This window comes from Heterodontus francisci, chromosome 1, assembly GCF_036365525.1.
Source record: "Heterodontus francisci isolate sHetFra1 chromosome 1, sHetFra1.hap1, whole genome shotgun sequence".
In the NCBI taxonomy this organism is placed as follows: domain Eukaryota; kingdom Metazoa; phylum Chordata; class Chondrichthyes; order Heterodontiformes; family Heterodontidae; genus Heterodontus; species Heterodontus francisci.
In genome coordinates this window covers 245,319,905-245,339,564 of record NC_090371.1, presented here as the reverse complement: position 1 = coordinate 245,339,564, position 19,660 = coordinate 245,319,905, and the positions used below count along the sequence as shown (strand labels likewise).

Sequence of the window (19,660 nt, the reverse complement as noted above, 5' to 3'; positions counted from 1 at the left end):
TGCACACAGTTCTCCGTGTCTGCGTGGGTTTTCTCCGGGTGCTCCGGTTTCGTCCCACAAGCCAAAAGACTTGCAGGTTGGTAGGTAAATTGGCCATTATAAATTGCCCCTAGTATAGGTAGGTGGTAGGGAAATATAGGGACAGGTGGGGATGTGGTAGGAATATGGGATCAGTGTAGGATTAGTATAAATGGGTGGTTGATGGTCAGCACAGACTCGTTGGGCCGAAGGGCCTGTTTCAGTGCTGTATCTCTAAACTAAACAATCTAGTAAAGCTCCTCTGAACCGCCCCAAACGCATTCACATCCTTCCTTAAATAAGGAGACCAAAATTGGTGAGACGTGGTCTCACCAATGCCCTGAATAACTGAAGCATAACATCCTCTTATTTTCAATTCCTCTTGTTCTTAATCATTTTATTACATTACAGTGCTGGAGAGAGGGGGTCTCCTAGAGGGTAAAAGACAGAATCTATTTATTGTTTCTTAGCTCTAACTAGAGGTACCATTGCATTGCTGGGAGTATTCTAAAGGCCTCCAACAACTGGTGGGAATGATACGAAGGAACAAATTTACAAGGAAATGGCAGAGAGGTGCAAGAAATAAAGCATAGCTGAAAATAGACACATGTTGTCGAAGCTTGCCATCTTGCACTCATCAGGACAATATGCAAGAATAACCAATGTAAGGGAAAACAACAATTTATACTGCACGAGAAGAGAGAGTGCTGATTGGTTGGCAAGTGAACTCTGGTAGAGGCATTGCCATAGAGAATGCACCATTTACGGTGACTGACAGTTAACTGCCAAGCCTTTGTTTGAAATTTAAACCAGGCAGCTGATTGGTTCATTCCTCAGGGCAATGATTTCTGATGAGTGCAAGACAGAAAGCTTCGACAACATGTCTCTATTTTCAGCAATACTCAAGTTCTGAACTACCAAATGACTATCTAAAGCATAGTTATAATGGTTGGCTTCAATTATCCTAATATAGACTTGGATAGTAGTAATGCAAAAGGCAAAGAGGGGCAAGAGTTCCTAGGCTGTGTTCAGGAGAATTTTCTACATCAGTATGTTTCCAGTCCAACAAAGAAGGAGGCACTGCTGGTTCTGGGGAATGAGGTGGAACAGGACAAGAAGCAAGCCAGTGTAAAAATAATTAATTGGGGGGGGAAAAAAAGGAGGGCCAACTTCAATGTAGTGAGTACAGATCTTGCCGAAGTAAACTGGAATCAAAGATTGGAAGGCTAACTGAACAATGGGCTGCTTTTAAAGAGAAAATAGCTTGGGTCCAGTCAAGGTACATTCCCACAAGGGGGAAAAGGTGGGGCAAACAGATCCAGAGCTCCCTGGACTAAGATAGAGAGTAAGATGAAACAGATAAAAAGTGTGTGTATGACAGATGTCAGGTGATTAATACAATTGAGAACCAGGCTGAATATAGAAAGTTCACAGGGGAAGTGAAAATGCAAACAGAGTATGAGAAGAGATTCACTGCTAATATAAAAAGGGAACCTAAAAGTTTTCTATAGACACAAAATTTAAAAGGCTGGTAAAAGGAGTGGGGCCGATTAGGGACCTAAAAAAAAAATGATTTATGCATAGAGGGAGAGGACAAGGCTGATGTACTAAATGAGTACTTTGCATCTGTCGTTACCAAGGAAGAAGATGCTGCCCAAAACATGGTGGAAGAGGAGGTAGTTGAAATATTCTATGGCCTCAAAAATGATAGAGGAGGTATGAGACAGGCTGGCCATACTTAGTCATCAGGACCAGATGTGATGCACCCAAAGATACTTAACAAAGTACGGGTGAAAATTGCTGGCCATAATCTTCCAATCCACCTTAGATGCAGGTGTAGTGCCAGAGGACTGGAGAATTGCAAATGTTGGACCCATGTTCAAAAAAGGGTGCAAGGACAAGCCCAGCAACTACAGGCCAGTCAATGATGGAAAAGCTTTTAGAAGCAATAATTTTAGGACAAAATTAACAGTCACTTGGACAAATGTGTATTAATTAAGGAAAGTCAGCAAAGATTTGTTAAGGGAAATTGTGTTTAACTTGTTTTTAATTGAGTTTTACCATGAAGTAACAGAGAAGGTTGATGGGGGTATTGCAGTTGATGTGGTATACATGGACTTCCAAAAGGAATTTGATAAAGTGCCACATAATAAGCTTGTCAGCAAAGTTAGAGCCCATTGAATAAACGGGACAGTAGCAGCATGGATATGAAATTGGCTGAGTGACAGGAAACAGAGTAGTTGTGAACGGTTGCTTTTTGGACTTGTGGAAATTCCCCAGGAGTCATTGTTGGGACCCCGCTCTTCCGGATCGATATTAATGACCTAGACTTGTGTGTACAGGGACAATTTCAAAATGTGAGGATGACAGAACACATGGAGTTATTGTTAACTGTGAGCAGGACAGTGATAGATTTCAAGAGGACTTAGGCAGGCTGGTGGAATGGGGTGACAAGTGACAGGTGAAATTTAATGTAGAGAAGTGGGAGGTGATTCATTGAGAAGAATGAGAGGCAATATAAATTAAAGGTTACAATTCTAAAAAGGGGTGGAGGAGCAGAGGGACCTGGGGGTATACGTGCACAAATCATTGAAGGTTGTAGGGCAGTTTGAGAACACGGTTAATAAAGCACATGGGATCCTGGGCTTTATAAATAGGGATATAGAGTACAAAAACAAGGATGTTATGATAAAACAGTATAAAACACTGGTTCAGCCTCAACTGGAGTATTGTGTACAGCTGGATACAGAACTGGCTCGGTCATGAAAGACAGAGGGTATCAGTGGATGGGTGTTTTTCTGAACGGAGGGATGTGACTAGTGGTGTTCCGCAGGGATCAGTGCTGGGACCTTTGCTCTTTGTAGTATATATAAATGATTTAGAGGAAAACGTAGCTGGTCTGATTAGTAAGTTTGCGGACGACACAAAAGGTTGGTGGAGTTGCAGATAATGATGAGGATTATCAGAGGATAGAGCAGGATATAGATCGGTTGGAGACTTAGGCGGAGAAATGGCAGATGGAGTTTAATCCGGACAAATGTGAGGTAATGCATTTTGGAAGGTCTAATGCAGGTGGGAGATGTACGGTAAATGGCAGAACCCTTAGGAGTATTGACAGGCAGAGAGATCTGGGTGTACAGGTCCACAGGTCACTGAAAGTGGCAACGCAGGTGGATAAGGTAGTCAAGAAGGCATACGGCATGCTTGCCTTCATCGGTCGGGGCATTGAGTATAAAAATTGGCAAGTCATGTTGCAGCTGTACAGAACCTTAGTTTGGTCACACTTAGAATATTGCGTGCAATTCTGGTCGCCACACTACCAGAAGGACGTGGAGGCTTTGGAGAGGGTACAGAGGAGGTTTACCAGGATGTTGCCTGGTCTGGAGGGCATTAGCTATGAGGAAGGTTGGAAAAACTCGGATTGTTTTCACTGGAACGACGGAGGTGGGAGGGGCGACACGAAACAGGTTTACAAAGTTATGAGCGGCATGGACAGAGTGGATAGTCAGAAGCTTTTTCCCAGGGTGGAAGAGTCAGTTACTAGGGGACATAGGTTTAAGGTGCGAGAGGCAAAGTTTAGAGGGGATGTGCGAGGCAAGTTTTTTTTGCAGAGGGTGGCGAGTGCCTGGAACTTGCTGCCAGGGGAGGTGGTGGAGGAAGCAGATACGATAGCGACGTTTAAGAGACATTTTGACAAATACATGAATAAGAAGGGAATAGAGGTATATGGGCCCCGGAAGTGCAGAAGGTGTTAGTTTAGGCAGGCATCAAGATCGGCGCAGGCTTGGAGGGCCGAATGGCCTGTTACTGTGCTTTTTGTTCTTTGTTCTGGGCGCCACACTTTCGGAAAGCTGTTAAGGCATTATAGAAAGGTGGCACAGTGGTTAGCACCGCAGCCTCACAGCTCCAGCGAACCGGGTTCAATTCTGGGTACTGCCTGTGTGGAGTTTGCAAGTTCTCCCTGTGTCTGCGTGGGTTACCTCCAGGTGCTCCGGTTTCCTCCCACAGGCCAAAGACTTGCAGGTTGATAGGTAAATTGGCCATTATAAATTGCCCCTAGTATAGGTAGGTGGTAGGGGAATAAAGGGACAGGTGGGGATGTGGTAGGAATATGGAATTAGTGTAGGATTAGTATAAATGGGTGATTGATGGTCAGCACAGACTCGGTAGGCCGAAGGGCCTGTTTCAGTGCTGTATCTCTAAATAATAAAAAAATAAAAAATTAAAAAAAGGTGCAGAAAAGATTCATGAGAATGGTTCCAGGGATGAGGAACTTCAGTTATGCAGATAGACTGGAGAAGCTGGAACTGTGCTCCTTGGAAGAGATTTTCTTGAAGTGTTCAAAATCATGAGGCGTCTGGACAGAGTAGATAGGGAGAAACTCTTCCCATTGGCTGAAAGATCCAGAGCCAGAGGACACGGATTTGAGGTAATTTGCAAAAGAAGCAACAGTGACATGAGGAAAAACTTTTTTTTTTTAAATAAACACAGCGAGTGGTTAGGATCGGGAATGCACTGCCTGACAGTATGGTGGAGGCAGATTCAAATCGAAGCCTTCAAGAGAAAACTGGGTAATTATCTGAAGACAAAATAAGTTCAGGGCTATGGGAAAAGGCAAGAGGAGTGGGACTAGGAGAGACGCTCTTGCAGAGAGCAGGCATGGCACAATGGGCCAAATGGCCGCCTTCTGTGTTGTAACTATTCTATGATATTTGGGTAAGTACACAACTCAAGCACATATTGCCACAAGGAGATTGTCACTTCAGGAGGTTTTTTTTTTAAAAAGAAGGAGATGTTTGGAGAACCAGAAATTCTTTAAAACAGTCAGCCCAGTTATATCTATTGTAAATCATCTAGCTAATCCTAAATGTAGTCAGTAGTAATGGTCTACGTGAAATGGATTTGAGATATATTTTCTGCCTTTTTAAACTTGTTACAGAGGGTCTTCACTCTTCATGAGGAAAGTAGATTCCATATACTAGTAGTAAAGTACCATGAATATGGTCAACCCCAGGCACAAAAGGATAGAGTCATTTAATGCAACTTGGGAGCAGCAGTGGGGGTGGGCCTTTCGGACAGTGCATAGACATATTTCCAGCATTTTTTGTTTTTAATTATTCTACAATATTTTTAGGTCTGGACTAATTTAGTAAACTCAGCATAGTACATAGATATTTTCCTCCACATTGTGTGCCTTCTTTCAACTAGTTTGCATAAAAGAGGAGTGACATGTTAGCAAAGCAGTTCTGCAGCAGTGGAGCTAATACCGATAACTCATTCCACAACACTATAGAAAATTAATACATCAAATTATCAAAGTTATAGAATCTCAAAACAGCTGGGTGAAATCACACTCTGTAATATTCTATCATATTACAAATTATGTCACTGCAAACCAATCAGAATGGAGACATTATAAAGTCCTCAATAGTTGCCAGTAGCCTGCAGTCTTATATAACCACAAACTGTATATTTTATTGCCAACTCTTTAGGTGGAAAACTCCACCCAGGGTGAGGAAGAATTTATCAAGCTCAAATCACATTCAAATTAGAGAAAGCATAATGTTGTTTCTTGAAAAGACTCCCAAGTGTGTGCTAATGAATTATATATTAAAAATTAAATAATTCTTAGATGGAGGGATTTAATCCCATATAACACAATAATCCTTTGGCTGATTCACGACCTCCAGATCACAACTGCAGGAGAGCTGAGAGAATGCTAAAAAGGAAAAAAAAACTTTCAGAAAAATGTTTTCTGGAGGTTCCTGCAGGAATGCACAAATATACTTTCTACTAATATTTCACTGCAAGTAAATTAATTTTATGTCGACAGCAAATAAAAAAAATCTATTCAACTTTTGTTTTGCCTTATTTTTTTTTAATGATTTATGAATGGTGCTAGTTATAAAGTTTGGAGCCCTTTGGTCCACCAAATTGCACAAAATTACCACCAAGAAAACCAATAAGACAAACTCCCTCCCCTCCTCCTATCAGTTCTACCTTTTTGTCCCAGAGGGCTGTGGAAGATTAATCATCAAGCGTGTTCAAGACAGAAATCGATAGATATCTGGATACCAATGACATCACAGGATATGGGATTAGTGCCGGAAAGTGGCGTTGAGACAGTTGAACTACCTACTCCTATGTTTCTTTGTTCCTTAAGGAGCACTGCATGCACTATTATTTGTTGAATGCAACAACACTGAAATGATTACTTTTCCCAATGTCAAAATGGAGGTTTTGTATGATACAGTGCCTTTACACTTTAATGCAACATGCACCTTCCAACTGTTTGTACAACTATACATTCACAGTCTCAGTGACAGGTACTTTTGGAACTTGGGAATGTAGTTTTTAAAATGGGTCAGCAATTCACCCATCACTGTCAAACAGTAAATTTTCTGAAGCAATACATCACAACCTGTTTGTTTTTGTCTCACGGTTAGTCATTTGTCATCGTACAGTTAGCTCAAACAATACTGGCTTATTAAGCACTTTGAGACATGCCAAAATTGTGAAAAGGTGCTATATAAATGCAAGTTGTTTGTTTTCTTTCTATCCCTGTTACATATATGATTACAAAATACATATTTTCTTTGCTTCCCTCCCACAATTAATTAGTAGTTCTTGTTGGAGCGGTCATTGATGTAACACTTCAGCAGGGAGGTTTACCCCACTGTTGAGTCCTCAATGACAAGAAACTCAAACACCCTCTGATCCCAATTCCCTCAACACCCTAAAAAAAAACCTTCCATCCCTAGCAACACAATTAACTCAGAATTTTCTATTGAAGGCCCAACATGCAAAATACATAAAAAATGAAATCTTTGATACTTTCCCAAACTTGTGGCCTTGTGATTATTGAAAATGTTCTGCCTGGTTTCTCTCAGTACAGATGAAATAGCCCAGACACAATACAATGCTTAGCATTTCAACATGGACATCTGTCACGACTAGTAATTCTGAGCAGTAACAGGGTAGAAAGCTTACAAATGCACAAAACTAAAATCTACTCTTGACACATCACACTAAATTTATGCAAGTAGGTCTAGCTCTTTCTTTTAATTAAGAATTTTCAGTGCTTGCATGCAAAATCATGGAGACCAGCAAACAAGTGCACATCCAGGCCATTGTATATAATAACTAGAGGCAAAATAAATCTTGAACACACCCCTTTTCTTGTTGAATTGCTGCAAAATTGATGAGTGTTATCCAAACATAATTTGATGCTTTCATCGTTTTGCCTATTTGGAAGGAAAAAAGTATCTTAACATTTTTTTCCCTAGAAAAATTCTGTGGATCTGAAGGAATCAATTTCATACCAGAATGAAGTCACATTGAAAGATACAAGATATTTAACTTTTACAAATATTACAGCTTTACTGCATTAAAAATGTTCCCCAGATTATACTTTAATATTTACCACAGACAGGCAGCTAATCTCACTTTAAAATGAGAACCTGCTCTCTTAACAAATCTTGCATGGCAATTTCTTTTTAGCTTGATGTCTTTTGGAAAGTTCATATGTTTGTTTAGGACATAGACATTAGGGCAGTAGAAATTGATTATACTTTACAAAGCTCAAAAATCATACAGCAGATGGCCATTCGGTCCATTATGTCAGTGCAAGCTCTTTGAAATTCCGCACCCCTGCACTTTCCCTATAGCCGTGCAAACTTATCTTTTCAAGTATACACTCAATTCCTTTTTGACTCATACAACTTAGGAACGGACTGCAAGTAGGATCCTACCCCTTGCTCCCTGTTACATTTCTTATGATTAAATCCTATAATGGTAGCATACAACACAATTTCAACAGGAACTAAATCAATGCTATAGCTGCTTAAATTCCAGTGACATCACAATGTTTTTCCTAAGGCACTGCCATATGTTCTCAATTAAACAATCATCCCCATGAAACAGTGCAGGTCAGAGGATGGCGTCATTGCATGTGGTACAGTATAAGTGGTGTGCCCATTCTAAATGTGGTTGATATATTACTGTTCATTTGGTTTGTGGTTGCTACAATATATAATGCCATAATGCTTGGCAGGTTGTTAACAAAATGTTACTACTCTATTTCCTTTCAAAGCTAAACCTGCAGAACTGTTTACAGAGAGGATGCCTTTCATGAATTAGAAGGCACAAATCAATGAAATCATGTGACAACAAATGACAAAAGTTCGAACCGTTTATGCTAATAATCTAAACCAAGAGATTACTTAAGTATATACCATATTTTGTCCCCAGTAAGACAAAAAAATGTTCATCCTGTGTGTAAGACATAGCATGTTAATTAGCTGTCAGCACTCCACACAAAAAAATGTGCCAAAGAAAAAGCAACCCAGGGCATGAACTTCACTAAACAATTTACTTCTTTAAAAAAACCTAGGCAGTTTCAAGGGTGTGTGCTTATCTATGGATTCACAAGATTGTTACAAATCACCTGAACTTCGCTATAGTTTTATGTCGTCTGAAATCCTCAATAAGATTTTTACCAGGTACTTGTTATCTCTAGCAAAACCCATCTGGCATTGCTCAGGATTATTCCAAGGCCTGCATGTACACACTGATTGTACTACAGCTCAACAATTAAAAGTTATAATATGCCTGTCCTGCACTTCAGTGGTACTCAGTAAATCCAAATGAGGATCGATCCACATTTTCCCAATAGTGCATGCAAAGCAATGTCCATTAAACGTGTCAAAATGCTGAACGCACTAGATGTCGTTTTGAAGAGAAACGATGTTGTTGCCCATTTGAAACCAGTCTTCAAATGCTCTGAAACCTCGTCGAGATTTCCAACATAATACAATCCAGATCTCCCTCGCTTCAGAAAATAATGAACAATGCATAATTTATATGGTTCTGCTGAGTGAACTGTTCCTTCTGTCGGTGCCCACCTCTAAAACTAAGCGGAGGCCGGGGGGCGGGGAAGGGGAAAGAAAAGGAAAATGAAAAATCATTCAAGTCCATGTAATAGTAGAACGCTCAGTAAATATCATCGCACTTCCGCCACTAAAATGATGCAAACCCATTGCAATGACCACTCTAGTGGAGTAAGGCAAGCATTTGACAACTTAAGGAAGTAATTCATTTCAATTACGCACAAAAATATTCTAACAGTACAGGAAACCGGAACAATACAGAACCCAATAGCAAATTCTAAAGTGCGAAACTTTGGCACCCCTCCCCCACGTCCTGAACAAAATCTAATAGCAACTGGCACTGAAGCGAAATCTCTCGCTGAGTTATGATGTTTCGTTGCAATACATCTCAAGCAAGGTGCACGTATTTTGCTTTAGTTTATGCTCTGACACGAATTTTGTAAAGCTGCACCCAAATGGAGGTTTATATAAAATTCATTCGCAACTAATTCAGATGCGGTAAATAAAAACATTCAATATTTAAGCATCCTACCTTTTGACGTCTTAATCACGCATTGCTGCCACTCTACTACCGAAAACTTAGATAGTTTTCGTTATATTGAAAAAACAATTCATTCACTCGCATTCTGTTCATTTCCCTCTGAGTTTAACGTACTAGCACAAGATGATTCTCCGAGTGGAGTATTGCAAGAAAATTTAATGTAATATTTGGGTGTAAGAATGCAACAAGAAACTGGGCAGGATTTTTAAAAACGTTACTCAGCAACCTTACATTAGGTTTGATATGAGAGTCGGGCTACTTGTGCTTTTTATTTAAAATGCTAGATTTGTGGAAGTTGTAAAATAGTATTTAACATTTTTATCTTCGATATATAGAGAAAATTTAAGAATTCTCTAATCCTCTTGATCGTTATCGGGATAGACAATTATATTATTTTATTTATAGTTGCTTGGCAACCACCCCCAACTCCCCCATTATTTTTTTCAGCAGAGTCCTCAATTTTTAGAAGCTTTCGGAGGTCTTATCTACAAAAAAAAACCTGTGCAAAAGGTGGGCAAAAAGTGACAAAAGTCTACATGATGTTTGATTGGTACAGCAAAGAGCAGCTCATCTCCACAACGTCGTAAAACAGCAGCAAGATGTCCTTTTAAAGACTGCCCTCCAAAACGCCAAATACTGTTGCGTTAAGACACATAAAAGAGAGACCGTTTCTTGAATTTCTTGGGATGGGGGAGCGGGATAAATCAAATCTATAAACAGAAACTATCTGTGGAATTGGTAGCCAGAACAATTACAACTGGAACCGAACGGAAACGCGGTGGAATTGAAGTTAATTATTACATAGCAATAATATGACTAATTGCTGGTTCGGGGATTTGAATTGAAGCATTGGAGAAATACAAATCAATGGAAATGGAATGTGCATCACACAACTGGAATAGTAAATAATAGATAGAAAACCTTGACTGAATAATAAGGTATTCTAGAACAGGATCCAAGATTTTAGCAGTAAAATATTAGTGGAAGCTGCAACACTCACTGTTGCCATCGTTCTTCTCACGGGTTCCGTCCACCCTGCCATCCGGCAAGATCCTTAGGAAGTAGCCCCCGTTTTTACAGTAGAGTCTCTTGGGCTCCTTGAATGATCCCGGTGGGAAGGGGCTGCTGCCGGCATCAGGTAGAGTGGGCAGGGTGCTGACCCCTCCTGTTCCAGCCGCCGCCGCCATGTCAACAGGCCGCCTCGGACTCCAGCTGCCCCCCGCTCGGCCGCCTCCACTCGCCCACCTTGCCGTCTCCGAGCAGGCGGACTCTCCTTCCCCGTTCCCTTTATCCTTTCTCAAATGCTGACAGCCACTCCTTCTTCCACAGATTCCTTCATGTAAAGCGCGAAGCACTGGGTTACTTTTTTCTCCCTCTTTCCCTTCCTCCCGTCCCAAAAAAAAAATACTGTTTTTTTTCCCCCCCACCACCCCCTTTTTGCTTTCTGTTAAAAAATATTCAGACAACCCGGCTACAAGGATTGACGCCAACTTTATGATTAGGAATAACGGTTCATTCCATCACTTCGCAGTAGTTTCCTCGTCATAATTCCCGGTACTTGGCGGGGTTCGCGCGTCCACACTCACACACACAACTGCGTGTGTTGCTGTTAAATCAGTGGAAAGGCCACTTGCTGGAAATGTCTACTTTCTGGAGGCAGTCTCATTGCTAAAGCCGAGCGGCCACACTCCTCTCCCCAACTGCGCAGCCTGCCGGCCACAAGTGCGCACGCGTGCCTCTAGGAGCCAACTTGTTGGGCATGTTCGGGCGAGGGAGGAATTGGGACAGGATACAAGTGCTTTTAAAGGGGCAACATCACGTTCCGGTGGGCTTGCTCGCGACTTTCTCCAACCCCAGAGGGGAAACGAGGTACTCTCTCCCTGAAATGTTTGACGCAGTTTGTTTTCACTTTTCCTTACTAAACAATTGGAAAGTGACCAACGGGACATTTTTCTTTCTCTTTAAAATGCTTCCAATTGTTATTTATAAGTGGTGGCTGACCTTTAAAATATTTTTGAAACAAATTCAAGAAGACTTATACAACAAACTATATAATACCAAACAAACTAGGAAACAGCATCATCTTCCCCATGCACAATGTGATAAATCTGCTCAGGAGCTCAGAACCTTTTTCACATAGCAAATAACTCAATAACCACTGCCAAATCCTCACCTCCAGAAGTACATGTGCAGAGCAGGTATTATTTAACATAATGTAGGGAGCAGAGAATAAATGTGCCAGATTTTCCATCATACTATAGAGACAAGAATTTGATTTTCAAACTTAAAATTTATAGATAATGACTTACCAGGAGAGGATGGATGATGTCACAGTTAAGTGACTTAGACTTTAGCCCAAACATGACCCTTTCCTAATTACCTGTTCAAGATTCCACACAAGAACATGACATTTCAAAGTAAATAGAAATAGTCTATTGGATAAAAACACAGAAAATTGGCTTCAATTACATTTTATTAGCAAATAATTTTCCCTACAACCTGTCATAAATCATTTAAGTTAATCAATACCTATGTTCAGAAAAAACTTAATGATTTCCTGAACAACCAAGCCTAAAATAATTCTATTTCCAGCTTTCTCTTTCTTTTTTCTTTGGGCTCCTTATCTCGAGAGACAATGGGTAAGCGTCTGGAGGTGGTCAGTAGTTTGTGAAGCAGTGCCTGGAGTGGCTATAAAGGCCAATTCTAGAATGACAGGCTCTTCCACAGGTGCTGTAGAAAAATTTGTTTGTCGGGGCTGTTACACACTTGGCTCTCCCCTTGCGCTTTTGTCTCTTTTCCTGCCAACTGCTAAGTCTCTTCGACTCGCCACTCTTTAGCCCCGCCTTTATGACTGCCCGCCAGCTCTGGCGAACGCTGGCAACTGACTCCCACGACTTGTGATCAATGTCACAGGACTTCATGTCGCGTTTGCAGAAGTCTTTGAAGCGGGGACATGGACGGCCGGTGGGTCTGATACCAGTGGCGAGCACGCAGTACAATGTGTCTTTGGGGATCCTGCCATCTTCCATGCGGCTCACATGGTCAAGCTATCTCAAGCGCCGCTGACTCAGTAGTGTGTATAAGCTGTTGATGTTGGCCGCCTCGAGGACTTCTGTGTTGGAGATACGGTCCTGCCACCTGATGCCAAGTATTCTCCGGAGGCAGCGAAGATGGAATGAATTGAGACGTCGCTCTTGGCTGACATACGTTGTCCAGGCCTCGCTGCCACAGAGCAAGGTACTGAGGACACAGGCTTGATACACTCGGACTTTCGTGTTCCGTGTCAGTGCGCCATTTTCCCACACTCTCTTGGCCAGTCTGGACATAGCAGTGGAAGCTTTTCCCATGCACTTGTTGATTTCTGTATCTAGAGACAGATTACTGGTGATAGTTGAGGCTAGGTAGGTGAACTCTTGAACCACTTCCAGAGCGTGGTCACCAATATTGATGGATGGAGCATTTCTGACGTCCTGCCCCATGATGTTCGTTTTCTTGAGGCTGATGGTTCGGCCAAATTCATTGCAGGCAGCCGCAAACCTGTCGATGAGTCTCTGCAGACACTCTTCTGTGTGGGATGATAATGCAGCATCCTCAGCAAAGATGAGTTCCCTGATGAGCTATTGTCTTTAAAAGTGAGTATGTTCAATTTTCTGAGTCATTCTTGTCTAATTCTCTTTGCTACTGGGTTAGTAGCAACATAAACAAATAAAGATTAGTATAAGGGATACCTGAAGTTAGAGTGAAGTAAGAGGAGGCTGCAAAGCATCTCTGGAACAGGGCCAACATGGAAAAAAAGCAATGGGGCATTGGAGAAGTTAAACCAGGACTAAATCAGACCCATTGACAATACCTATAAATGCAACTGGGTCATGCACACTCAATTCATTTCAAGCAGCTACAAACTTTACACAACTGGTGAACACCAGAGAATATCTCATGTTTTAATGAAAAAGAAAGTTACCTTTTAATTCTGTGCAGACATTTTAGTTTTGTTGAACCCATTATATTATTGGTGCTTGCTTTGAAAGAGGGGGTCACTTGTTCGTGCTTATTATGCTGATGGCACTGAAGCTGAAGTAGCTGCAATACCTGACAATTCAACAAAGTGGTAGTGCTTTCCTCGTGACAGTCGGGACTGCAGAAACAGATCAGCTACTGCTCAATTACCAGTCCAAATATATGTACAAGACAAAAATGAGAGCATTGACATTGTAAAAGGATCATTACACTCAACCCACACAGTTGCTGTGCAAAATATTCCTGTCATAATTATGGTTTGCAGACACAAGAAAAGAGTTTGCTGACATGGTTGCTGACATAATATATATCATGCTTGAAAATGTAGGATCAGAGGTCACGTACACGTACAGCCACTGCCAAGACTCTACCAATACTGCCAGTGCTTTACTACCAGTTCAGTGCTGAACAAATCCTCTGTCTTACTTTGTTAACCAGACAAAACCGGTAGCACTAGCTAGCTCTTGTTAGTTAAGAAGTATTTATATGATCATGACTGAGGAGACTGTACCAATGGATAATCCAAAATTATATAAGGTCTCTTGAATTACTAGACACCAATGAAAATATTGTTACCTTTTCATTGTAAAAAACGAAGTCATTAAGATTTCTAGTTAAACATTTGAACTTTATATATAAAGATCCATCCATTTTATAATAAAGACTCTCAGTTTGTAGTTGTACAGCTTCACCGCTAGGTTTGTGCTATGTAGCCAAAAGGAGCAGAGAAAAATATAATGACCATGTACAGAAATGGGTAACAGTGTCACAGTTGATGTGAACTCAATTTGTGACTTGTCATTTGTGGAAACTAATTACTATATTTATTATTGATTTACATAACAAAGTCAAAGTAAAAACAAAGTTTGCTGCTGACACAAAGATTGGTAGCATAATAAGTAGTGAAGATAGGAGCATAACATTATAAAGAGACAGTGATAAATTGAGTGAGTGGGAAAACCATTGGCAGATGGATGTCAATGCTGTGTGAGGTCATCCATTTTGGACCAAAAAAAGGATGCATCTGACTATTTTTAAATACTGAAAAGCTGGGAACAGTGGAGATCCAAAGAGATTTAGGGAACCACGTGCACAGATCACTAAAAAGTAACTGTTAGGTTTGTGATGAAAACCACACCTGCCAAGAATGAGGCATATTAATCTCGTCTAATGGAACATTAATTTTAATCTCTTACTGGACTGAAAACATGGCTGCACCTGCATTCTAAAAGGACAGTGGCTGGAAACATTTGCATTCTAAGAGACAGTTGCCTGGAGAAGACAATAGAACTGCTCCTAATTCAATTAACCAAATGGATTTTGATCAAAAGACATCGAGTGTGTGAAGGTCAACATCCAAGTCTCTACTGAGGATGCCCACTAAGATTGAAAGAATCCACTGAACCTCGCCAGGTAGGTTGTCCCGAAAAAAAGAGCTAGTCACATGACTGGCCTGCTGACCCAGGTTTGGTTTGAAGTGTGTTCACAGAACATTTTGAAGTCAAACTGCAACTGAATTTGAAGAGAGAGCATCTCCCACTCTCTGTGACGAAAAGAAGAGACTGCAACTGGATTTCAAAAAGAGAGAAAACCATCGAAGCGAGCTTGGAAGTGTGAACTGGGCCCCAACAAGATGGCAAGATTTAACTGCAACCAAAGACTTTACATCGGTCACAAAAGACAGTAAATTAATTCCAGCTATTGCTTCAAACCTTTCTCCTTGATTCTTTCTCCTTTTCTGTCTCTATCTGCGTGTGTATTTATTATGTGTGCATGCTAGAGTGGTCATGTCGCGTATTTTTAGTAGTTTTAACCGAATTAGAGGTTAATAAACTTACATCTTTATTGTTTAAAAAAAGTAAACCTGTCTGGTTGATTTCTTTGCCATTACAAGTGGAAAGTAGTGAACAAGAATTCATTGAGGGGAAGCTAAAAGCATGGTGTTTTAACAACTTACCCCTGTTACGGCCAAACCAGAGGGAACCCCCTAGACCCCTTTCTCACCTGGTCATAACAGAAATTTGGGGGCTTGTCTGGGATTCAACCACAGACAAATGAGAAATTGGAAGTGGAAAGTCAAATTGATCCCAATCAAAAAAAAGAGAAAAGATTTCAATACAGGTTTTCTTGTGGTTGTGTGTACTAGAATACTAACATGTCTACGACTGAAGCCAGTAACTCCCCAAGCCAGGGTGAGTTGGGATAAGTTAAAAGCACTATCGATGGAAGAGTTGAATAAAATGGCTGAGCAGTGTAGGATCACTATCCGTGCCGAGGCTAGAGTGTCTGAACTCTGAGGACAAGTGGTCAACCATTTTTTCCTTGAATCTGAAGAAGCAGAAACAGGGTTAGAAATAGACTCCGACAGATTATTGCTATCAAAGATACAATTGGAACAGAAGAAGCTTGAATTAGGAGAAACAGAAACAGAGAGACAGGAGAAAGAAAAAGAGATAGAGGAGAGAGAAAGAACCTTCCAGAAGGAATGCGAGGAGAGAGAGCTGAGGCGGCTTGAGTTAACTAGGAGGTGACAGAATAACCCCAGTGAAAGCATGGCCAATATGGAGGATCGTAATTCAGGGCTGGGTACTGAATTGTTAAAATTTACTGAACTGATCCCAAAATTCAATGAGGGAGACATGGAAACATTTTTTGTATTGTTTGAAAAACTTGCAAGGCAGCTAAAGTGGCCGGCTGAGGCTTGGACTCTCCTGCTACAAAGCAAATTAACAGGAAAAGCCCATGAGGTTTATTCCCTGTTGCCAGATGAGAGTTCATCAAATTATGAACTGACAAAAAATGCTATCCTTGGGGCATATGAGCTAGTACCGGAAGCCTATCGCCAGAAATTTCGAACCCTAAAGAAGCAAGCTGATCAAACTTACTTGGAGTTTGAGAAATAAGCAGCTGGCTTTTGACCAGTGGTTGAGGGCTCTTAAAGTGCAGCCCAGCTTCGAAAATCTCAGGTAATTTTGTTCGAGGAATTTAAAAACTCTCTCCCACTCTCCATAAAGACACATGTAGAGGAACAAAAAATTCATAGAGCCAGGCAAGCCGCAGTTCTGGCTGATGAGTTTGCTCTCATCTCTAAGTCGGTTCCCCAGGGGAAAACCTTTCCTAATCACCCCCACAAATCCAAAAAGGACAGAGGATAGAAGCCCAAGCAGTCCTGGGAGAGAGAGAAAAGCAGGAGACACAGGGACCTCGTCCAGCCAAAAGGGAAGGTGCTGTAAGTAGGAGTGAGACCCAGAAACCTGTGTGCTTCCATTGTAATAAAGCAAGTCATCTAAGATGCTGCTGCAAACTATGGGGAAAGCCTGTAGGGGTAATCATGGCACACCTGCTCAGTGAAGGAGAAAGGACCCTGATGGAAAGCACAGCTGAACAAGCTGTGGCTTTAACTGCAGCAGTATTAAGGCCAGGAAACGTACTGCTGTAGGTACAGGAAAATCTAACAGGATTCTTGAAGGTTATCAGGACTTTGTGTCTGAAGGGAGAGTAACCCCATACCCCTTGAGTGGGGAAAACAAGTCCATAGTAATCCTCAGGGACACAGGGGCCATTAGATCCATTTTACTGGGAAAAGGCCTGAACTTTCCCCCAGAGAGTGCAGTAAATACCAGAATGATGGTAAATGGTACTGGAGGGCAGTGTACGCCTGTACCTTTACGTCAAATGCACTTGGAGTGCGACCTAGTTTCGGGACCAGTGACCGTAGGGATTGTCCCTAGTTTGCCTATAAACGGGGTTGACCTGCTCTTAGGTAATGATCTGGCAGGGGCGAAGGTGGTAACTTCCCCAGTAGTGAATCAGAGACCGCAGGAGGTCAGAGGGACAGGGCAGTGGCAGGAGACAGTTTCCCTGAATGGGGCCAAACCAGCTCCCCCAGAGGAGACTGAATTAGCACTGCAGGCAGATGACCATGAGGTCTGTCTGTCTAAGACTTTCTTTGGAAAGTTATAAGAACCAGGGAATGAGTTAAATGAATCTTCCCTAGGTGAGGCTCAGCGAGCTGACCCAGTACTGAGAGATTTAGCACATGCTGCCCAGTCTGAAATTGAAGCAAAGGGAGTCCCTGACTGCTACTATTTAAAGAATGAGGTACTAATGAGGAAGTGGAGTTCTCCTCACAGACCTGAGAGCAAGGAGTGCACAGTGGTTCACTGTGGACAGTGGTTAGTGGTGCTGCAGAGGTACCGGAGAGAAATATTAAGAATGGCCCATGAGTTTATGGTGGCTGCTCATGTCTGTATACAAAAAAATCAAAGCCCACATAAGACAGCAGTTTGACTGGCCAAAACTCCACAAAGATGTGGTGGAGTACTGCAGGAGTTGCCACATGTGCCAGGTTGAGGGGAAACCCCAATCTACAGTGAAACCTGCACCCTTATGTCCTGTACCGGTGTTGGAGGACCCTCCAGCAGAGGGTTGGTGAACTGCAAGGGATCCCTGCCAAGAACAAAAGGGGACAGGCAGGCAGGCAGGCCTTATGGCTGGCAAAAGGTTAGAGAGGAAAGGTGAAAAAGGGACGAAGAGGACAGGTTAAAGGAAGTCCCTACTGTCAGGTCAGCCAACCCCGAAATGTTGGAAAAATTAGACCCCACATCCTCCTATGTAAATGCAGACACCAGAAGCACCCCACCAGAGTTGCTAACAGCATTTACAGAAACCTGCAGAGTCAAAGAAAGTCTTCAAGAAGGCACAGAAACCATGAGGGTGATGCCTTACCTATTTGAAATGCCTCAGGGGAGTGCAGTAGAATCTGGACAAATATCTGCAAGCAGGAGTGTCCTCTGGGCCAAAGGGAAAATTTGCAAAGAATTCCACCCCATTGTCAGGAGAAAAGGGAACCAACCATCCCCTAAGGTGAAAAGCCCTTGCATGACTCATCAACGCACTGAAAGAGAGTTCAGAATGGATCCACCCACCACTGACTCTCATGAGCAGAACTCCAACCAAGGGCTAGTTAAATCTAACCCTTTCCCTGCCGAGCTCAACAGGAACAAAGGCACCCTAGACAGTCATGGAAATGTGCAAACTGCATACCTCCCCAGAAATCACATGTTTACTGGGATGCCCATTCTCAAACCATTGCAGACTTATAGTGAAGAAACTTCACACCCCTTTGGGGCAACACATAGCTGGACCCATCTCAAGGGAAAAGGGGCAGTTTAAAGCAGCACTGCTACAAAGGAAAGACAGGCAGTAACAATTTTTAGGATTTCTGAATGAATGAGAATGAATGAGAGAAATGCATGTGTGTTTTCCTGTACTTACTCTTCTCTCTATTCTTCTTTAATGAAATGCTGTTCTAAAATCGCATTTCATTCCACTGGATGTGGAGTTGTGATGCAAACCACACCTGCCAAGAATGAGGCATATTAATCTCGTCATATGGAACATTAATTTTAAATTCTTACTGGACTGAAAACATGGCTGCACCTGCATTCTAAAAGGACAGTGGCTGGAAACATTTGCATTCTAAGAAACAGTTGCCTGGAGAAGACAATGGAACTGCTCCCTGATTCAATTAACCAAATGGATTTTGATCAAAAGACATTGAATGTGTGAAGGTCAGCATTCCAGCTCCCTATTGAGGATGCCCACTAAGACTAAAAGAATCTATAAAGTCTCGCCAGGCACGTTGTCCTGAAAAAAAGAGCTAGTCACATGACTGGCCTGCTGGCCCAGGTTTGGTTTGAATTGTGTTCACAGAACAGTTTGAAGTCAAACGGCAACTGAATTTGAAGAGAGAGTATCTCCCTTCTCTCTCTCTCTCACATGAAAATAAGAGGCTGCAACAGGATTTCAAGAAGTCAGAAACCTATCAAAGCAAGTTTGGAAGTGTGTACTGGGCCCAACAAGATGGCAAGATTTAACTGCAACCAAAGACTTTACATCTAACTCAAAAGACAGTGAATGAACTCTAGCAATTGCTCAAAACCTTTCCCCTTGATTCTTTCTCCTTTTCTGTCTCTATCTGCGTGTGTGTTTATTGTCTGTGCATGCTAGCGTGGTCATGTCGCTATTTTTAGTAGTTTTAACCAAATTAGAGTTAAGGTTAATAACCATACACCTTTCTTGTTTAAGTCTAAGAAAACCTGTCTGATTAATTTCCTTACCATTACAGTTGGAGAGCAGTGAACAAAGATTCACTGAGGGGAAGCTAAAAACATGGTGTTACAAAAATGTAACT

General features: G+C 41.7%; 1 protein-coding gene across 1 annotated transcript in view; it reads right to left on the bottom strand.

Annotated features, from left to right (window-relative positions):
• fgf2 (fibroblast growth factor 2) overlaps nt 1-10,846 on the bottom strand; it is a 144,631-nt gene extending 133,785 nt beyond the window's left edge. Inside the window, exon 1 of the mRNA XM_068042624.1 lies at nt 10,448-10,846. Within this exon, the coding sequence (XP_067898725.1) occupies nt 10,448-10,634 (187 nt within the window). The 5' untranslated portion in view covers nt 10,635-10,846. The remainder of the gene's footprint in view (nt 1-10,447) is intronic.
• Between the last annotated feature and the right edge of the window lie 8,814 nt (nt 10,847-19,660).